General features: G+C 32.0%; 4 protein-coding genes across 5 annotated transcripts; 2 read left to right on the plus strand and 2 right to left on the minus strand.

The window, feature by feature from the left end:
• Positions 1–296: 296 nt before the first annotated feature.
• LOC111000497 lies at positions 297–3,681 on the minus strand. Its single transcript, XM_022269952.2, has 7 exons — positions 3,663–3,681; positions 2,734–3,559; positions 2,181–2,658; positions 1,972–2,064; positions 1,358–1,532; positions 1,008–1,155; positions 297–944 (listed from the first exon to the last, which is right to left on the minus strand). Exons 1-7 carry the CDS (start codon positions 3,679–3,681, stop codon positions 389–391), a joined length of 2,295 nt encoding a protein of 764 aa, XP_022125644.2. The 3' UTR covers positions 297–388.
• A 6,300-nt stretch (positions 3,682–9,981) lies between these two features.
• On the plus strand, positions 9,982–12,553 carry LOC111000928 (LETM1 domain-containing protein 1). 2 transcript variants are annotated; one of them, XM_045634252.1, is made up of 5 exons: positions 9,982–10,027; positions 10,109–10,247; positions 10,828–11,190; positions 11,632–11,920; positions 12,110–12,553. In XM_045634252.1, exons 2-5 carry the CDS (start codon positions 10,150–10,152, stop codon positions 12,431–12,433), a joined length of 1,074 nt encoding a protein of 357 aa, XP_045490208.1. In that variant the 5' UTR covers positions 9,982–10,027; positions 10,109–10,149; the 3' UTR covers positions 12,434–12,553. The 2 variants fall into 2 exon arrangements, with proteins under 2 accessions (XP_045490208.1, XP_022126228.1); XM_022270536.2 differs by having other exon boundaries at positions 9,984–10,050.
• Positions 12,554–13,866: 1,313 nt separating this feature from the next.
• On the plus strand, positions 13,867–17,175 carry LOC111000505. Its single transcript, XM_022269963.2, has one exon. The coding sequence runs from the start codon at positions 13,867–13,869 to the stop codon at positions 17,173–17,175; it is 3,309 nt and encodes a 1,102-aa protein (XP_022125655.2).
• Positions 17,176–17,280: 105 nt separating this feature from the next.
• LOC110999908 (solute carrier family 66 member 3) lies at positions 17,281–20,798 on the minus strand. Its single transcript, XM_022269199.2, has 5 exons — positions 20,401–20,798; positions 20,141–20,317; positions 19,600–19,825; positions 19,327–19,447; positions 17,281–18,138 (listed from the first exon to the last, which is right to left on the minus strand). Exons 2-5 carry the CDS (start codon positions 20,308–20,310, stop codon positions 17,954–17,956), a joined length of 702 nt encoding a protein of 233 aa, XP_022124891.1. The 5' UTR covers positions 20,311–20,317; positions 20,401–20,798; the 3' UTR covers positions 17,281–17,953.
• Positions 20,799–21,565: the final 767 nt, after the last annotated feature.

Below are 21,565 nucleotides of genomic sequence, written 5' to 3' on the forward strand. Positions count from 1 at the left end.
TTAACATATAATGAGAAACATGATGGTTACAAGCACTTACAAACATTTTGTAAAAAAAATTAAAAGAGTGACGGAGAGTTTATTGTTCTTCTTGTATAAAATATACGCTTGATTGGAGGACTGGCTGTAAATGTAAATTTGGAAGCACTATTAATAAACGTTTATGAGTATAAACCCTCATTGTACTTTCTAACTATATTTTTAAATCTCAAAATTCTTGAAAATCTTTTGATCTTTTAATCCTAATAATACAAGAATTAATCAAAAAAATCGTGAATGATTAATGGTACATAAATCAGTGTAAAGTGTATCCTTCAACAGACAACTAAATTCTAAAATAAAAAGTAAAAAAAAATCGATGAACACGGTATGTGTAATATTTTTCTTATCAATGTCTTGATTTACTAAAGTTTTGCATGCAGCGGAGTACATCATGAATATCGGAAAGGCTCTTTGTATCTGGTACATCATCATATGGCGTTAAAACTTCTGCAACATCAATTGTTATAGTATCAATTATTTCATTGCTCTTTAAGTGCATGCCTATGTTCAACTTTAAACAAATATGCCCATTTCTAAAAAGAATATAAATATTCTCTTGATCCATGATCCTCAAGGAAAAAAATTCATTAATTTTTACAGCCTTCATACGTATTTTATATGATGTCATTTTTTGCATAATTTTCTTAGCTTTGCCTTTTACAAAGTTTTCAAACTCAATCGCCAACATGTCTTCATCGATTTCTTTAGAGTAATTGTCTATATTAAAAACCTTTATATCATCAGGTATAATTAAGTTTTGTAAAAGTGTATCATCTGCTATCTTGTTGTCCATGTAAACATTTTGTAAAACAGGGGGATCGTTTAGCGAATGCCATTTCCATTTACTTGGAGCGCCAATTTTACTATCAATAACAATTCCTTCGGATTGATTGTATTTTATCCTAAAATGAATAAATTTGAGTTTTTGTTCAAAAGCTAATCGACTTTTTGTTTTAATTTTGTACCTGGCCTTTCCGGACTGATCATACACAACACCGTTTCCCAAATAATCAAAACAAGCCAAAATAGTCACTGGCCTTCTTATATTCTTTATGTCCGCATATTCGTCTTCGTTTAAGTCATAAATAATATACCTATACTTATCATGACGACCTGTAAAAAATTGATTTGGTAAAATTGAGATACTTTATTTTATATCTATACTTAATTAATGCTCAATGTAAATCGTTATGTCTATGTATCGCAATGTTAAAAAGTAAATAAATATCAGCCATACGTGATTAAGTTTCTATTGGACGAGAATTCATCGTCATTATACACGACCCCGAAAGCACCTGTATGTAATATACCTTACCGTGACAAAAATGGAGTGCCACAGAACCATTTTTGTAAAACCATTTACCACCACAGCCATTTTCATTTATTTCTGCTAAAATTTCCGTCGTATCATAGAACAGAGCCCTTTTATGTGCATGAGTCTTAAACCAATCGAAATGAGGATTTGTTGGCTCCATTTTATATATGTTCATCTGATGAGAGTACAAAATATATAATTTTGTTGCGTATACCACGATACTGAGAGTGAATTCGGACGTTAAATATTACATTTTTGTAGTTACACAGACTAGGTTTGATCAATACCATAAAGTTGTGTAGATAAATCAATAATAAAATATGGCTTAGTTACTTTCTTACTGTACTATACTATATTTCTTATAAGCTGTAAAATCGACTATTAAGTAAAATGAAGAGGCTAATATATTGCTTACACTTGTTGCCTTATCGATAAAATTAGACATTACGTTTGTGGCAGATATTACGGACGAGATTGTGCGTTTCTTTAGCTTAATCGGTGAAGTATTAATATCTAATAGGATACAATGGTGTACGATAAACCGAGAAAAATAATAAATGATCATATGGCAATCTAGATAACTGATCCTTATCTACTTTAAAAAATCTAGAAACCCTTCTCATAGTTTTCGTGGTTGGCAACATAGTCCATCCTTTATCAATAAATTCTTTCTTTGAAAGTGCGTATTTTGTTATTCCCTTACCAACCTAAAAACAATTTGGAATGAAAAGGATTTATGAAGACCTATTTTTTATGTTAAGTAACAAAAGAAATGTTACATAAAACATAATACATTATTTCGTAGTAACTATTATGTACTAACAAAACAACTTTTAGGCATCTCTTCCATTATACTTTTTGATGAAGATGACATTGTTGAAGTTTTAGATGATGGTTCAACTGGGGTAACACATTGAATTTGATTTTTAAAGAGTATAGGTTCCAATGTAGTAGGGGTTTTTGTTTTCATTTGCTGATCTCGAGATACCATTCGTGTGCCACGTATCATAACACGCGGTAGACTATCACGAGGCGTACACACTAAAGTACTTCCTGCGGTTAGTAAATGAGCATCAGATCTCCGAGGTTTAGGTAGACACACAGGCAATTCGGGAAGAGGATCAATCTTAGGCATATTTTTCAAAATACGTAGAGTAGATTTAGTTTTTCCTGCTTTCAATTTTGCTTCTTCTTTGTGGATTTTTATTAATTGCAACATAAGTTCATATTCTGGATCAAGTTTATATTTTCTTTCTTTTGTTTTCCCCGGTGACTTTCCGGTATTTGCTTTGTCTTCGTCACTAAAATAATATAATTAAATTGTATTTATTATATTACATACTAATTTTAACTTATTTTAAATATAAGGAACTTACGTCAATTCACCGTCTTGTTTTTTTTTACCATCGCTTTTTTCAAATGATCTTCCATTATTTCCACGACCTGAAACCTTTTTAAAACCTTTTAAGGCATTTTGATTAATGAGATTATTTTTATCCACGTCACCATCTAACATTCCTGAAGCTCCTAGCATAAATAAGTCATTCATTTGAGAATTTTCCTTCTCGTTTCCTTCTCGTCCATCTTTAATAACTGGTAATTCTCGTCCATCTTTAATAACTGGTAGCTCCAGGGATACTTTAGTATGCATGCGTTCATTTTTTCGTTCGTTAAAATATCTACACATACACGTACTTAAAAATGATGCAGACTCTTTGTTTGACACTTTATCTAAGCTTATTTCATTTATCATTTCCAATAAAACGTTTTTGGTTTCGTCGTCCACGGGAAGTGGCAGTGCAATCTTCCTGGAAGGAAACGTATCTACGCGAGGTTGGATCCTTGGCGATGGCACTTTCAGTAAATTGATAAGTTTCTTAAGTTCCGTATCTGAATTTCGAACAAAGCAAACCCTATGTGGACAAGTGTTTTGTACATCAATAATTGTCATTAGAGTATTTTTCACAGTTTGCCGCCAAGCCGCGTATTCATCTCTGAGACTTTCAGTTTGGTGCACTCTACATGATATAAATCTCTCCAACATGTATTCACATCGCCTACACTTAAATTTTAGATTAGATCGCTTACAATGATCGCATATAGCCAATACTTCATTTTTTCTTATAATATCTATATTGTCTAACAGATCACGAACACGTTGTATTACCTTTTGACATTGGTAACATTTTGTTTTGTATTGACCTGGGGAAATTTATTTAATTTTTTTGTCCAACGTATATCGGATAAAATATTAAAATTAATAGGGATTAAAAGCGTTATCGTCAAATTTAAAGACATGATTGACTTACAGAGTTCGGCAACATAATTAAATTTTTTCAATTCCTTGTGACCGTTGTTGTGTAAAACAATACTAGTTATGTTTTTGTATCTTATGTTTTTTGTCTGTTGAATATAAAAAATAAAAATAAAAAATATTTTCAATACATATCCCTTAATATATTAATTGAAATCTCACCGATTTTTCCGAATAAATTACGAGTCCAGAGCTCTTAAGATTCACAATTTGCTTGAATTCATTATTACAAGACTCTTTACATTTCGAACAGCAGCGCATGTTATCACTGTAACAATGCTTTATTTATTTAGTTAACCAACACCTTATATTCCTATTGACCTTTAGTAATTTAAGAACAAAATACCTAGTATTGTCTTTTACTAACATAGCTTTTACACATTTAAAGAAAACACTATATTACGGATTTTAGTTATGTATTATTGTATTTAAACTTATAAGTATACGCTTTATTGGTAAACTATTCATTGTTACACTGAATCGAATCATTAAACACATTTGAATTGAAATTGAATAGTTTTTTTTATAATTATTTAAAAATAATTTTTAATTTAAATACAATAGTACATAACTATAATCCGTAAAAAGTGTTTTCTTTAAACAAAATACCTTACAATTAACATTTACAAACAAGTAACATTTAAATAGGCATACAAATATTAATATCAATAATCATAAAATCATAAAAATAAGAACATTTTTGATATTCTTATAGTCAAAATCGATGATCTAAAAACTGTATATACATCGTGGTGCCACATGCCGGCACTCACAGTCGTGTTGAATCCCTAGGCAGCAAAGTTTCTTTAAATATTTTGAATGATTTTGGATATTTATAGTCATAACTGCTCCAAGAATATAGAAACTTTAAATACTTTAAAAATATCATAATCACTTAACATCAGGTGAGCCTCCTGCCCGTTTGCCCCCTGTTCTATAAAAAAAAAAAATCGTAAAAAATTGTCTTCAACTACAAGTAAATACAAATTAATTAATGCGTGTATATATCGATAAAAATATGTTCTCTTGTATCGATAACACTGTGCAGCTTTTTATATGTATTGTCAATAAAATAAGTAATATACAATATACTGACATACATCGTTTTTACTCATCAGCTCAAGTTTACCTAACCTTATTTTAATATTTTTCCACAATTGATTTCAGTCTGAGTTAAGACCGTGACAGTCGATCGATCTTCTAGGTAGGTGGACTCATTTTCCGCAACTAGACTCAAATTTGGTCCGTTTTGCGTAGATCGATCTCTTATCTGGATCTCCTATCTGCATCTCAATAACCAAACCAAACGAAGACAATCAATTTTTGGCGACGGATGAAATGCAAACTCTTCGCTCTTTACACTCATATTTGATAATCAATATAAACCAAATAAAGTTAATAAAACCGTTTAAATAATATATAATATACATATATGTTTAAAACATATTAAATTATTTTAAAAACTGTGTTAAAAACTGTTGTAAGTTAAAATCTTAAGATAGGATATTGGCACAGTTGGACTGTCAATTTCACATACACCGCTAGGACCTGTCATGGATAGCTAGTATCGACAGACATTACAAAACGTCGATTGGTTATTGGCACACTTTTATCAATATTTGGATTATGAGATCTATCTCAGATGGGCAAATAAGGATTGAGATAGGTTATTGGATTTGGGCTGCGTGGTGCTGAACGTGCTGAATAATAACGTGCTGATATGTTCCACGGTCATCAATAAAATAAATTAAAAACAAAGATTTGTCCTGTATCAGCAGTAGGCATGGTGAAATAGGAGCACGCACTTACATACTCCTGGGAACAACACGCAAATACGAAGTTGAAACAACAAATATCACCGCATATACGAATTCAAGTACGACCAGTCACCACTAGTAGCACCCGTTCACGAGTATGACGCATGGACAGCCATCGGCCCCTTGCCATATTTTAGGGAGAGAGAAAACCCGATGAATGGGCGCCGCCACAAGCAATGACATTTAAGTGAGCATGACGATCCTTGAAATGTAGACTTGGCTACACAAGATAATAATAATAATGCTAATTATTCTGAACTAATTTGATACCACATGAATCACGGTTTGTTCCCACTTTACATTTAAAAAAGTCGTAGAAGTCGACGATCGCCCCATAGTCTGAAAATGCAGCCGAGAGATTCAGTCGCGTTACCTCTATATACTAAAGCAATTCTAATTCATTGAAGCACTATGATCGTTTAAATATTCATTTAAGTATATTACAATAGGCGTGTTTATTGTTGTCATTTATTTTAATAATTGGAAACAATAGATAAATGTCATGATATACTTGGTGGTCTAGCTATTATATTTAATATGTAATAATTTTCTTGACGTCACCAATGCCAAAATTATTGTACGATAATTCTTACAATAATTTTGTAAGAATTACGTAGTGTAATCACGAGCTAGATTTATTTTACGGGTATTAAAATTAATAGAAAATCATATCTTAAAGTTTAAATAGATAATAATAATAATAAGTCTTTATTCATTTAAGTTGGTACATCTTTCTTTTCATAGTGTAAGATTTGGGAACCCTTTTAAGTAAATATACCTGTGTTAGGGTTCCCAGCTCTTCCATAACAAAGTTAATTACTTAAAATAATTTACCCAATTCATTTCCTTTTTATTTTTTACTTTTTAAACCGTTATCATCACACCTGATTGTGTGCATGAGTAAGTGTGTGACAGAGTGAATGAGTGAGTGAGTGAGTGAGTGAGTGAGTGAGTGAATGAGTAAGTAAGTAATAGAATAATAAAAGTCGCTTAAAAATAAAATGCTTTAATGATTTTTAGCCTATCCGCCATAAAAGGCTACGGTAACGATAAAATATTTTCTGTGTTAGTTGTCATGACTGGCTCATCCCGCTTATAAATATTTTCCATCACTTAATTCGTATATATTTAGCCGTCTAATACTGAATAACTTAGAATCCCAGATATAGAATAATTTGCCAAACGCCAAAAGAACTGGCTTTGTGTTTCTTTTGGCAGCTTCATTCTTATTCACATTTAGATTAATAATATACGTACCTTGAACTCATATTGTGATATATATTGTTATTATACTTCCTTAAAATTCATTGTAATGTGTAACGTGATAATAATATACAATTTTTATGACTACGTTCTATGATTGATTAGAAGTCTTGACATGTTTAAGGAATTTCAACTTGTCAATCAATGTTTCAAGAAAAAAAGACTTAAATAAGAAAGAAGTTTCTATCTAGGTACTTATTTCATGAGCTAAGATCATGAGGAACAACTGATGTAGACCTTAATATTGGATGATTAACTCAACAAATATTCTTCCTGTTCATGTGAGCTCATCATTTCTGAACGTCGTGTTAGTGACGCCGCACAATTTCCAACATTCTCGTTTTCTGCCTGGGTTCTGTGACAACCCTTACTTATCAGTCCTTCGAGGACTGCCGTCCACTCTGCAAATGTATTTGCAATTTTTAGACACACGCACACGCAAAAAAAACACAGAAATATAGAATCACAATTAGTTTAGTAGATTGACTGTTAGAGATATTGACTTGCTATTTGAAAAAAATAAGATAACCTAACAGTCAATCTCATCTACATGCGTTGAGGATATGAATAGCCTGAGGCGTCCTGCACAGCCCTCGACGCTTCCTGCTAGGCAAGGGAAGCAAATAATATGTCTGGCCATCGGAATGTCGTCCGACACTATCTTCCCAGGAGTGGTGTAAAACACTTAGGATGACTTTACATCTGATTTTGACCATGATGACTTTACCACAATGACTGACTTTGATGCGTTGTGGTATATAAACCGGCATAGATATAGGTAGATAGAGGTTGCGCCGAATTCGCATGTTTTCTTAATGATTGCTCAATATATTATCCATCCTTAGTGTCTTATCCTATGAAGGCACTAGTACCAGAACGGGCCGTAGGTGACTCGCGGTAATGCGCCGACAATTAAGAAAAAAGGGATTGAGCAGCGGGTAGATATAATTTGGACATCTCGTAATTAGTTAGTATTTATTTGTACACCGCACGCTCGCATCGCTTTATTCAACCTTATTTATTACTATCTATTGAATTAATTGTTTTGGGATAAGAATTATATACAGTGTAGTTAATATATATATCATTACGTACTTTCCATTGAAGTGATAAAAATTAGTGGGAAGAAGCCACATCCAGCCACAAGAAAGGAAACCACGAGGTTGAAGGTACTGTGCCGTGAGCAAAGATGGACGTCTACACACAAATGTGGATGAAGTGGCAGACCGTTGGAAAAAGAACTGCACGGAGTTTTATTTCTCTGAAGAGCCCAGTAACACTAATCACAATATCACATCTGAATCGCAAGTCTAATGTCATCAGAAGATATCTTGTAGAAGAATTGTTTGAGACATTTATGAGTCTTATCATCAGAAAAGGAGCATTTCTTTAAAGTCATCAAGAAATCGTATAAATATATAATACTAGCGGATCCGACAGACGTTGTCCTGTCTACACGTCTTTAATTTCAAAATTTCAATTTTTAATAAGCCATTTTGATGAAAATTATTATTCAAATGTTATGACAATATCTAACGATCCAGCACATGGTCACACACGATATAACACAATGATAACAAAACTTTTTTTAAATTTCGGGACAGACTAAAATTAAAATTCGAATATTATTTAAAATTTGACACTGCGATGGTAGCGCCGTCTGTCGGATCCAATGTAAAACATTCCAAAATCAACAACAACTAATAAATTGAAAATTAATTAAAAAAACATTGTCCAGCGGACAAAATTGTGAATCTAAACCATTCCCAGATCCCCTTGAACACACACAAAAAATTTCGTCTAAATCGGTCCAGTCGTTTAGGAGGAGTTCAGTCACATACACACGCACACAAGAAATATATATATTAAGAATGTATAAATCGCCAGCTAGATTCTATATGTATATAACAGTCGAATTACTTATAGTTAATCGTCGTCATCTGTGGAGTATAAAATGGGAATGGGTGATGAAATGGGAGCTCAAGAGCACCATGTTGGCATAATCCAAATTGTGAATACTGAGGAACCAATCATTTTTAAGATAAGGTCAGAATGCTCTTAAATGTCCCAAAGATAACAAGGTGTGAGACAAGGTTACATATTGTCTCCTGCACCATTTAACATAATAATTCCTTACTCCAAAGTAGAATAAAAACAGAAAGAAACAAATAACTCAGTTTAAGTGTTTTGTGACTGAAGCGCCTTTGCTTTTATACCCCTCATATATGGATAACAAATAAAGGCTAGAAAGTGAAAATGATAAGCTAAAATAGAAAATAAAAACAACATGGATAAATATCTTCGCCCTGAAAGGTTTGATATCGACCCGTCAGACAGGTCTAGTACGAGGGCTTGGATACACTGGCGTAACACTTTCGAAAACTTCATTGCCGTGCAGAAACCGACCGCTCCAGAAACAGATGCACAGTCGGTTCCTCCGCCAGAAAAATGGGACATCATAAAATTCCAGCTTTTGATAAATCATATATCGCCAAATATCTACACATATATAAGCGAAGCCACAAACTACGAAGATGCAATAACAATACTCCAAAAACTGTACGTAAATCCGAAAAATCTGATTTTTGCTAGACATATTAGCAACAAGGAAGCAAAGACCTGAAGAAAATATTGACACATACTTTGAAACTTCTTTCTAAAGATTGTGACTTTGCAGTAGAAACACATACTGCAAAACTTTTCTCGCTGCATGAGGCTCTTTGTCATCCAGGGGTAACGAGAATGTTTCACTGGGTTCGCTCTAAAAATCTTCCCTATTCCATTGAAGAAATTAGAATAATGACAAAATCATTACGCCGTAGTCATTTATTTAGTTTAAAATTAATTACTGACTTTTACAAAATTTACTCAAAAAGGAAATTCTATTTGTAATAAAATTGTTTTTTTTTTTATAACAATAAAATTTACAATCTAGCCGCATTTCAGTACAAACTATTCATTTTTTTGGACCATGCAAAATATATGTACTTATAATTTTCTCTAGAAAATTCGACAATCTGGCAAAAATAAAATCCAAATTAATGGATCACTAACTCAGTCCATTATATTATTTAATTTTGTGAATTATTGATATTTTTCTATACATATTGTATTGTTAAGAACTTCGGTTATTTATCAATGTCAATGTCTGATGTTTTATTTGAAGAAATGACAATTAAATATTTCATTTGACATTTGCGTGTAAACAGATGTTGCTTCAAACTTCTATCTTAAAATACGTAAATAGAAATAACTGTCTAGTGTCTACGATCTTCGGTGCGTTTCAGAATTCAGAGACGGTAAAAATATTTTTAGTACACTGTTCTTGATTTTCTTTTCATAACAAATTATTTTCAGTTGGTTAAAATTTAAATTGGGACTAGACTAGACTAAATTCGATGGCTCCCTATAGAATAAATACAGTTTCAAGAATACTTTTATCTTACAACCGTTCAAATTGTATTAAATTGTGTAGCCAAGGAATCGATGCAAACAGGTGAGTAATCAATACTCATGTAAACAACTATTTATAAATTTCACGTTATTAGAGGCTCATATCTCAGTCATAAACATGTTTTGTTTCAAGACTAGGCAAAATCAAACAGACTGCGTACTTCATCTTTATTACATTTTACAATGTTTTACAAATATAAAAGATTTTTGAAATGAAGTATTTTTCACTATTAACAGGTTTATTATAAAAACTTATCAACAATATCAAACTGTCTCAATGTTATCAATCTTTAAACTTTAAGTATGTTTACAATATACTATATTAAATATTAACTATTAAATATCAGACTCAAAACAAACATTCCCTTCTATATACAATATTCACTGTGGTTAACCTTATACATAATATAACTGCTATGAGCACTAACATTTAAACTTGGCCGAGCCTGTATCTTAAAAGCTAGTTTCTTCCAGTGTCATTAAGAAATTGGATAAGTTAATTGTAATTTTGCTATAAGAATAGATTTAAATAGATTTTTATTGTTTTGTATTTCATTATATTTTTGAGTTTTTAGCCATTTTTCTAGGTTTATTTTACATTCATATTCTTCTTTCGTTTTCAGATTCTTGACACAAGAGCGACTAAAACATACAAGTGCTATAAAACATGAAAAGGAAAAATTTAGAACATTTGTAATAACTAGATACATTCAGTATGTGAAAAACTATACTAAAGTGCTGGAAGTAAGATTTCCAGCAGCAATGAAGATGTACCGAGTGTTTAGTATTGGTATAAAAGATTTTCTTAGAGATTTAAAAACATATATCACACTTAGAATCAAGTTCACTAGAGATCAGGGCTTTTCAAAAATGAGTCGCCAAGACATTGAACTTTATGAAAAGATGCCGGGAGACATGTTGAAAATAGCACCTGTTTTAATATTGTCTACCGTTCCTTTCGGAAACTATATCATATTCCCATTAGCGTAAGTATTTTCTATATAAAAATTCTTAAATCTTAATATAAAAAATAAATATATACAGTGTAAACTCTATATAATGACACTAAAAGGACTGTACATATTTTGATGTTACCAAGAGTTGCCAAAAATAATTGTTGGAAAGTAGAAACACATGTAGTAGAATAATAATAAAAATTCTGACCAGTGTTAGTAATTACATAAAAAAACAATTCTTATTGGAATGCTATTGAGTATAGAGGGACTGTATGAAGAACAATCTAAACCAAGAAAGCCGTGATTTTGATGCTTTAGGAGGTTTGTTGTTATATTAAGGAATGTTACATGGAGTTTACACTGTATTTCATATGCTAAGGTATTAGTTGCATTGTAGCAGTTTTTTTTAAACCATATTTATTAGCTATTCTCTTATTCTGTACTGAACACTATTTTTAACCTATCTTGCAGATTAATGAAACCAAAAAAATTGTTGTGCTCTCATTTTTGGTCTATACAACAGAGAGTGGAATTTTCAATGCAAGATTTGACAGAACGTCTAAGACACAACCGTGCTGTATTTAGAGCCCTTCAAGAAAAACTCGGCAGTATTCCAGAGAGTGATTTAAAAGTAAAGTGGGAACGAATAATTGCCCTTTTAGGGTCAGGCGTTCACCCAACTGCCAACGAAGTAATAGCTTGTGAAAAGTTATTTACAATGTCTCCATATAGCTTAAAAGATCTGTCATACTCGCATATGGTATGCAAAATTTGAATATATTCTTAACATACTACATATTGATTTTTGGAACAACTATCTAAGATAATGATTGTTGTCTATAATATTGAAATGAAAGACAACAAGTGTATCAATTATTTTCTGCCATTGTGAAAATTTAATGTTTTAAATACTTATTTATATTGTTTTAATTTTTATTTATATTTTTAGGGACAGTTGCTCAAAATGCATGGGGCACATAAAACCTTTTTTAGGAGGAAAAAACTAAAATATAGAGCGTTTTTGCTATGGGAAATGGACAAAGCAATAATAAGGGAAGGTGGTGTGGATGTACTTGGATCTGAATCATTGAGAAATGCATGTCACATACGTGGCTTAAACGGAAGCCACCTGTCAAATCAGAACATGCGGGATTGGCTCCAACAATGGTTACAAGTTTCGCAAAATATCAACTCAACTTCATATTCATTATTATTACATTGTCCAATCCTATTTGCCTATAATCATCCACAAAACTGGGTTTTAATATATTAAAATTCAGTAAGTAATAACAATATCTTCAATCATCATATTATTAAATCAATTTAGGCTTTTGTGATATTAATGTTAGCAAGTTGTATTATTAAAATTAAATAAATTGTTTTTTGTAACTTCTATTGTATTTATAATTAACACTCATACTCCGAATGATACAAAATATATACAAAACATAAGTAATAATGTGTAATGTGTGTCATGTATTCTCATTTTTTTTAAAACAACGACCTCTGTCAAGTAATAGTAATAATTGCTGTCACGCGTGACTTACATGAAAATGTTATTAGTTGGTAAATGACTACATTCTACAACAGCCTCACGGTGTCAGAGCTGAATACAAACTAAACACAAAGTTATGGACCAGTATATATGTTGAATGTGAACTTATTTTTCATAAACACACTAGATTGTAAAGAACATTTTGAGAATTTCACATCTCAGTTTCAAATCATGAAATCTTAAATAGGTATCAGTAGATGGCGTAATAACAAATCAGCGTTTGTAGTCTTTAGTCACTATCACACTCTACCAGATGACGCCATACGTACATTGAAAGCTACAAATATTTAAATGAGAATGAGCGAGAATTCTGGAGCCCTTTTCTGTATGACCTGAATCATTGAGACGTGAAGTGTTATTTAAATATATAATTTTGTCCTGACAATATGTCAATTATTCATTTTCTATTTCCTTTTGCAAATGTCCTACTTATGTCTTGAGTATTATTTAAAACCGAAAACTATATTACATGAACTACAATGAAAATATCAGCTAAAAGCCGTTATAATAGTAATATTACATTTACTAACGAATTACTCGTATGTAATACATTATGTTTTACTGTATTATATAGATACGAACATAATAATTTTAATTTATCAGCCTATCAAAATACAGTACCAAGACTCGCCACACTAACACACTATATGAAGCGTTCCGACTATATTTTGTTCTCATCCGAAAGTGTCATTTTTAAAGTTAGATCATTTATATACATTTAAAATTAATACATTAATAAAATCATATGCAGTTTTATGGTCTGTGGCTTTACAGACACTTGTTTATATGAATTAATAGACAAATTAATTTATTTTCGCAACGTGCTACCTACCTACTTAAAAATAGAGGTTTTAAGCGAATGTCAAGTCAAATTTCCTTAATAATAACGTACTTATAAAATAAAAGTCGTATTTATTAGGTGCCTATCTATGATGCTAAATAATTTTGATGACTTTATTTTTGAAGGCTTTTTTATTAATTTGGTAAATACCAAAAAGTTTTTGCACTACAGAAAAAGTTAAAAACGTAACCTAAATGCAATCTATTTTTTGCTAAATGGCTAGATAGTATCAATTTAATTTTTATGTTAGGCAGTGACATATGATTGAAACCTTACTGTTAAACAAGTTTTCTGATGACAAATTGATATTATGCTTGAAAAGAAAATATTAATCTGTTTTACTTTATGTATTATAAATGTAACCGAAAGTAAAAAACCTTATGACAAAAACAAATTAGCTACATGGCAGCTGGAATGTGAATTAGGTATAATTTCCGACCCCGAATGCCCTGTTGATGGTGGATGGTCTGCATGGACCTCGTGGACAGCTTGTCAAGGATCTTGCGATGAAACTGGTCACCGTAGAAGAACAAGAGAATGCATAAATCCACCACCGTCGAAAAATGGGTTACCATGTAGTGGAACAGATTACGAAATGGAAACATGTTACCTTAATAATTGCAGTGTAAAAGATTTCCGTTTATTGGTGAAGGGTGATCCAGCTAGATCTACGGGTCTCAGACAATTAGAGGCAGTTCCTGCTGTAGCAGACCGTTGTTTGAAAATTCAATGTCCATTTGAAGCAATTGAAGCTGCTTTAGTAACAGAGAACATATGGCAATTAAATGCCGAAGAGATATGGAATGCTCTGCTTTGTGTTAAGCGTAATTTGGGATGCCCCGTCACTGGACAGTGGAGTGCGTGGGACTCTTGGTCTATGTGTGGAGCACGTTGCGGAAAGGGTGTGCGATGGAAACAAAGAAAATGCGATACCCCTCCTCCTTCAGATGCTCGCCTTACCTGTTCTGGTTCCCCATTAAAATATGAAGAATGTGAAGGTGACCAATGCGCTATAGAAGAACCGTATCTAGAACATTCGTCTACTGGTTCTTGGACGCCTTGGGGCTCTTGGACGGAGTGTTCAGAAAATTGTGGTATAGGTATTAGGCGGAGAAAAAGATCATGCATTGAAAAATATACACCTCATTCGCTTTTCACCTGGAACACAAATTGTCGTGGACAATATGATCAAGTGGAAACTTGCTCGAAAAAAAAATGTAATCTCGATGGTGGATGGTCCGGTTGGAGCGCATGGGGTGCGTGCTCCCAAACATGTGGAGCAGGAAAACGCTCTAGGAGTAGATCCTGCACGAGACCCTCACCGTTTGGGAAAGGTAAAAATTGCGTCGGGTCACGAACTGAAGTTGGAACGTGCCACTTAAAGCCGTGTGAAGTTTATTCTCATACAGTGAGTTTTTTCAACGGTGATTCTGCCTTAGAATATTTTTTTCCAAAGCATCACTTCACTTTTTTTCACTTCTATATCCGTTTTATGCCCTTGTCACCATCAGGAACAATAGTACATCGGGGAAAATTAAACGATCCATTCATACATCTAACATTGCATAAATGGCATTTATGTTTGGATATCGGTGGTTCTTCAAAATGTATATTGCCACGCTTTTGTTCACCTAGTGCTATAGCTCCCGCTGTTTGGCATTCAGCTCTAGTCACATTCACAAATGATGCAGCCTTATTGCGAATTAATGACGCACAAATGCCCTTGAAATATTCTGTGTTATGTAATCCAGAACTAGATAAAAATGTATTATTTATAAGCGTGGGCAAAGGATTTCATGGGGCTGTGGAAGAAATTATTGTTAATTTTATTCCATTAAGTATGTTCATTGAAAAACAAAGACATACAAGAACTGCATCAAAACTGTTTCCAACATCGGCTTCAAATATTATATATGACAAGGCCAATCTTGATGAAGCTTTTGTTTCACTGGAAAGCGACTATTATATTCGCATTCCTTGTTTTAATAAAAGTGAAGACGCTTGGCAAGTGAAATTAACTTTAAACCCTGCAACGGGCGATGGTTTAATTTTAGTCATATACGATAGCTTGATTGGTAATTGGATATTATTAGCATTAGAGAATTTTCGCTTAAAAATCAAATTAAAAACCGGTGAATGGAAACCCGAATCACTAAGTTCTACTGCGCATCAGCCCGACCAGTGGATAGATCTGAGCATATCCAAAAGGAAGTCAGCAAACGTAATTGAAGCCGCTATAAATGGTAGAGAACGGTTGCATATATTTTTGAATAATTGGCAATTGCAGAAGAGGGATGGTAAATATAAATGTCAAACTTATATAAATGATTCTAGTGCAGGAATTGACAATATATGTGGTGATATCGATAATAAATACGCTACCTTATTACCGAATTCCATCCACCATATCCAATGTAGGGATGAATTTTACATTGGCGACATACCTTTTTATATTAAGAGCAATATTTCTGAAGACATCCAAGGATTTTCCGGCATCATTGCTTCTATACATGTTAATGGCGTTTTATTAAACCTTCATGATTGCAATAGGGAAAGAAATATGGGTAACACGGTTCAGTTATCTTCGCGCACAGCTAGTCTCTCTGGAGCTTATCATGAAACAGTGTGGGGTAATTCAAACATACTTAATCTCACCTGCGTTTATTCTAAGGTTTTAAGTTCTGTTAAAACTCAAAGTTATTGGGTAATGTTGGACACACCTATCTCCAAAAGATTGAGCAGCAAGAATGTTACAGTTTATGACGATGGAAGGATCCTCAGACTTACGTTACCGGAAAATAAAGAACTGAGAGGATTTTATACTTGCCGGTCATACTCAAACGAAAGAACTCGTAACGTAATCACATACGGTGTCATTGGTAAATTTGAAAACAATTTCATGGGCCCTGATTTCACCACAGCTCTGGCAGTATTTACGACGCTTTCACTAGTAGTATTCACATTAGGATGGCTCATAACAGAAGGTATCAATGATCTTCGCGATGGATATGGGTTTTTCAGAGATATACATCTTACCCCAGAAAAAGAAGCTGACGCTGTCTGTAATTATATTGACCAAAATATACACTTATTGGGTTCGAAGAGTGCGGCTAGAATAGCAAAAGCAAGAGCAAGACGCAAAGCAAGGCAATTAGCAAGTAGAGCAAGCTTCGCGGCGCAGGAACCAGAAGGTTTAATTGAAATAGAAAATAATAACCACGGTTCCTTTATTGAAGAGTCGCCATCAACCTCGCTACCCCAATTACCAGATACAAAATGTCTCCACCTAGAGCCATCTCACCAAATTTTTAGATGCGAACCGTCGTATGTTAGTTCACCCCGGCACGGCTCTAACATAACTTCCCCTCTACCAAGAATTACGTCCTCGTCGTCTATAGAAAATTCTCCTAGGAGTCTCTATTCAAAGTTATTACTTAACAAAACAAGAGCTTCATCAAAAGAAGATTTAGGTGCCATGATATTACATCGAATTAAAAATGAGATACCCTCAAATCGATCACAATTACTCACAATAAAACTCCCAGCACTTGAGAACACTTTATCACCAGGGCAGCGAGTATTACAAAAATTCCAGCAACTCAAAATGGATGATCCTTAATTTGTTTTAATTATTATAAGAAAAAAAATAAAGTGTATTTTAAGGTTGAAATGAAACAGGAATTGATTGAAGCGTGCCAATATAGGTATATTTCTATTAATCTGTTTTACATAGATGAATATTTTTAATTTTCGTTCTACAGTTATAGAATTTCTTATATTAATAATTAATAGCGCCTATAAGGCCACACTTAAGGAAAATGGCAAAAGACAATACACATAAACTACATTTAAAAAATCATAATCAATTCCATTGAATAGTAAATAAATGCATGAAACGTATATTTTTTTTATATTAAACTACCTATTTGACTAGTTATATAGTTATAAACCCTAGAAAGATAATACAATTTATATAAATACTGCATATTATATTAATACGCAGAACTTAATAATCATGAAAACCAACCAACATTAAATTCGAGTTTTGACTAGTCTTGGATCTAAAAAATACGATAAATTTAGTAATTAACTCGATATACAGTTGTACTTTAAATGTCTTTTATGTAACATGAGCAATAATTAATAAACTATAATAATAGTTACAAATAAACACCCAAACAAAAGCAGGCTATCCAAAAATTATAGAGCTTACTTCAACTACCAACAGAAACTAGTACAAAAAATAATTATTCTTAACAACACATTGTCCGTTTCGCTATATCAGTAAAAAAAGAAAACAGATCATTTTATTTACTATACATAAACGACGATTGCATTATTATAGACCGTTGACTTAATATCATTACAATTCAATTCCGATCGCTTGTATTTTTGCCTTAATCGACGTGGTAGTGACGACGTACAGAGGGCTCACGGCGGCGGGTTGAAATCATAGGTGTTTGTGCCTGCAGTTGATAATAGGCCGCTGTTCCCAAAACTGCAGTACTCAATATCACCGACACCGAATAATTAAGTAACAGGTGTTTGTCGGCGGAATCCATGAAAACAGTGAAAAAGCGACCTAAAAGCAATTATTTTCATTTAATGATTATACCATCCTAGTAAAACATTTTGTTTTATCTAAAAAAAACAATACAATGCAGATTAAATGATGCATGAAAATCGATAATGAAAGTACTTTTCGGAGCGTAAGCATGATGAATGTAAAATCTTAAAATTTAATTTCAATAGAAATAAATAACACAAGGCTTTTAAAACGATAATTTGTCCTACAGAAATTATTTCTTTCTTTCGTACTACTACAAGTAACTTAAAAATTAAATTAAAGGTATAGCCAAAGATGGAAGACATAATATATACTGAAAGGTTCAAAGATACACTATACATAGAAAAACATCAATAAAAAATATTCAATAGGTTGTACTAAGTACTACCTACTTCGGGTGTGTACCTACTTGTGAGTGTGTGTATGTGGGTTGTGCTCATGATATGTATAGTCATTTAGCCCAGCTAATATTGAAAATACTTATTTTAAGTATATTGCATAGCTTAAACAAGTCGGGGCTTAAATAATGGACATTGTATGTCCGAAATATACTGTTACGAAAACTGAAACTTTCAAAGAAACCTTTTGTTAAGATGTCAACTAACCATACAATGAATGTTATAAAAATAGACCGTTGTCAATTACAATCGCGAATCGCTCTTGGGGCTGACTCTTGACGTAGTCGTATCTAATATAATAGCCCAAATCACTTATATCCTATTGTTATATGCTACAATTTATTTGTACTGTGTCACATGTATTTTTTAAACTATTTGAAATTTTAAAAAATCATTAATATCGCAATCAGCTGACACCAAGCACTTGTGTAGTTTAGTTGGCAATGACATTAGATTTGCAGCGAAAACATGACTCCCCCCATGATACACCCACTGCCTATACTAAAATAAGGAAAGTTAAGATGAATGCAGAAATTTGTCCAGAATTAAAAGCTCTTCAAAATTACTAACAACTTGATAATTAATATTCGCATCGCAAATTTTTTTAGGTAATTGATGTGAAAAAGCTGTATCATTTGTTACAATTCATAACAAGATAAAAGAAAGTGATCACCATAGCAAGATAAAAATTCCCTATCCTAAAATGTCTTAACACAGGTTACATATAATCCACATCATAAGATTTTACACAATTAAATCTAGATACATAAGTTTAAGTGAAACTAATAGTAATACATGTACTTACCAGCATTAGTTAAAGCAGACATGGCCCAAGTTTCCATTGATATAGCATCTGAATTAGATGCATTGATCATTCCTCGAATGTACGTTACCTTAGCAACACCACTCAAAGGCAAACATATTGGCTAAAAATAAGTAGATATATAAAAGTTAAAAAATCACTTTATTATAAAAATCAGTGTTTTTTAATGAATTTTTAAAGTTTTATGAATAATAAAGAAATATGAATAGTATGAATAAAAATATGACTACTATAAATTAAAGTTTTAAAACTTACAACAAGATAATTAAGGGTCTCCTTAGGTATTATTTCAAGCAAGAATGCAGATACGGATACAATATATAAGACAGCATTCATTGATGTGTACTTGTTAGCCAGGTGTCCTTTAGCTCTTAATACATAAAACAACATTATATACTCCTGAATCAGTAGTGCTAAATATTCCAGATAAGTAGCTAATGTGTACTTATTTTTAAAATTATACATTGCCATTATAGAGTATCTGTAAAAAAAATACTATAAATGTTTGCCTTACCAGTAAGAATACAAATTTATTGTATCTATTTCCCATCATCTTTATTTGGCAAGAAGTTGACTACAAAATATATATTATTATTGTTTCTATATAGAACACAAAGCGTCAGCCTCTAAAACTTTGAAACATAAATATGTGCCAAATCTATGGACAAGTATTTTATAATAAATTAGTCTGTTACAATCTAATAAATCCTTTAGTTAAGCTTAATAAATTTTAGCTTTATGAAGTAAAAATTTATATAAATAGTATTAAGATTATAACTTATTTATAAATACTTACCCAATAATTTCCATTGCAATAGCTTGAAGACTTATGCCTTTAATTTCACTTGGTCTCTTGTTGGTTAAGTGAAAGATTTGTGGAACTTTTAAAAATAAACATGTGAGTACTATGGCCCAATTTAAAAAATCTACAGCAAAAGCTTGTAATTCTACTTTCCAGGCATCCATATTGGTTCTTAAAATAAAAATACATTAAAATAAATCAGCCCAAATATGAAACAAATTTAATAAATATTTAAAAGTATTATTAATACTCACTCAATATCGAATTTATTACAATTTACAATTTGGGATACACTAACGACACATGCACAACGAATGCAAGACTTTGCACAGTGCCGGATCACGGTTGCAGTAAATTGAATATCAAGCTTTTGTGCGTATATTCACCATCTCCCTCAACCCTCGCAGTTTTCAGGGGAGTCTCACCTATCTACACCCGCCGCTAAGTTATTATTAGGATAAGCGTAGGTGTACTTTGAAGCATTATTACTTGCATTATCATGAAAATAATTAATATATAAGACTTTGTACTTGGATTATCATAGTTTCTTATCAGACTATTCTTGAAAAAATTGTAATGTTTATTTATTTTGGGTTAATTATCCGCAATTGAATTCATCTACAAAAATTGTAATATTGCTTCAAATTACATTAAAATTTAAAAATAGACATAGTACATAAGTCCTCAACTTTCAACATGAAGTGCCGTTGTCAATTGTCAGACTGACAACCCTAATGGTCTATCCTAATAAGCATACTATAAAATACATATACCATTAAATAATGAACTAACAGGTACCAGATGATTATCAAAGTTATTATATATAATACTATTCATCCAATAATATTTTACTACAATCAAATTAGTGAAGTTTGACATTTACTTTGACTACGCTGACAATTTGTCATATAATTTAGAGTAAATAAAATGTGTTTTAATGACAATGACATATTATTATAACGACAATATTTATTATTTAAATTATATCAAATGTACTTACACCGTATACTTTTTAAGAAAAGCTGTTAGCAAGCGTTCATTAAAACTTGGAATGGAATTATTTGCAAATAATTGTTATATTTTCATAAATTTGTATCATATTTATTATTTACTCTTATTTCATAGTAGTAGGGGAAGCCGATTCCAATTACATTATTAGATATCGGAAACCTCTAGTTTGGAACAAAAACACTATCTAAAAATTTATCCGACTTTATATCCTGAACTATGGGATATTTTTTTTTTCTGGAATGGTCAATAAAAAGGTTAATTCTCATGTTAGTATAGTAGTATAGGTACATTATGTACCTTGGTCTAGACTTTTCTTGCGTGGAAGAAGAGCTCTTGAGATATTTACGTAATATCAAGTTACTTAAAGTGATCCTTTAGGAAGTACCTTCACTATTAAGTTATATTTAT

Source organism: Pieris rapae, chromosome Z, assembly GCF_905147795.1.
Source record: "Pieris rapae chromosome Z, ilPieRapa1.1, whole genome shotgun sequence".
NCBI classification, from domain to species: Eukaryota; Metazoa; Arthropoda; class Insecta; order Lepidoptera; family Pieridae; genus Pieris; species Pieris rapae.

What these genes read in the sequence shown, in the direction of transcription:
- LOC111000497 (XM_022269952.2), bottom strand. An exon ending in AGATGCCTAAAAGTTGTTTT is followed by an intron (nt 2,065 to 2,180) that starts GTTAGTACATAA and finishes AATTGTTTTTAG; the next exon opens with GTTGGTAAGGGAATAACAAA. An exon ending in GGCACTCCATTTTTGTCACG is followed by an intron (nt 1,156 to 1,357) that starts GTAAGGTATATT and finishes AATTTTTTACAG; the next exon opens with GTCGTCATGATAAGTATAGG.
- LOC111000928 (XM_045634252.1), top strand. Translation starts at nt 10,150, where the DNA reads ATGGCTCCCTATAGAATAAATACAGTTTCAAGAATACTTTTATCTTAC. An exon ending in CAAGGAATCGATGCAAACAG is followed by an intron (nt 10,248 to 10,827) that starts GTGAGTAATCAA and finishes TTTCGTTTTCAG; the next exon opens with ATTCTTGACACAAGAGCGAC. An exon ending in TATATCATATTCCCATTAGC is followed by an intron (nt 11,191 to 11,631) that starts GTAAGTATTTTC and finishes CCTATCTTGCAG; the next exon opens with ATTAATGAAACCAAAAAAAT.
- LOC111000505 (XM_022269963.2), top strand. Translation starts at nt 13,867, where the DNA reads ATGCTTGAAAAGAAAATATTAATCTGTTTTACTTTATGTATTATAAAT.
- LOC110999908 (XM_022269199.2), bottom strand. Translation starts at nt 20,310, where the DNA reads ATGGATGCCTGGAAAGTAGAATTACAAGCTTTTGCTGTAGATTTTTTA. An exon ending in AGACCCTTAATTATCTTGTT is followed by an intron (nt 19,448 to 19,599) that starts GTAAGTTTTAAA and finishes ACTTATTTTTAG; the next exon opens with CCAATATGTTTGCCTTTGAG. An exon ending in GTCTGCTTTAACTAATGCTG is followed by an intron (nt 18,139 to 19,326) that starts GTAAGTACATGT and finishes AATTGCTTTTAG; the next exon opens with GTCGCTTTTTCACTGTTTTC.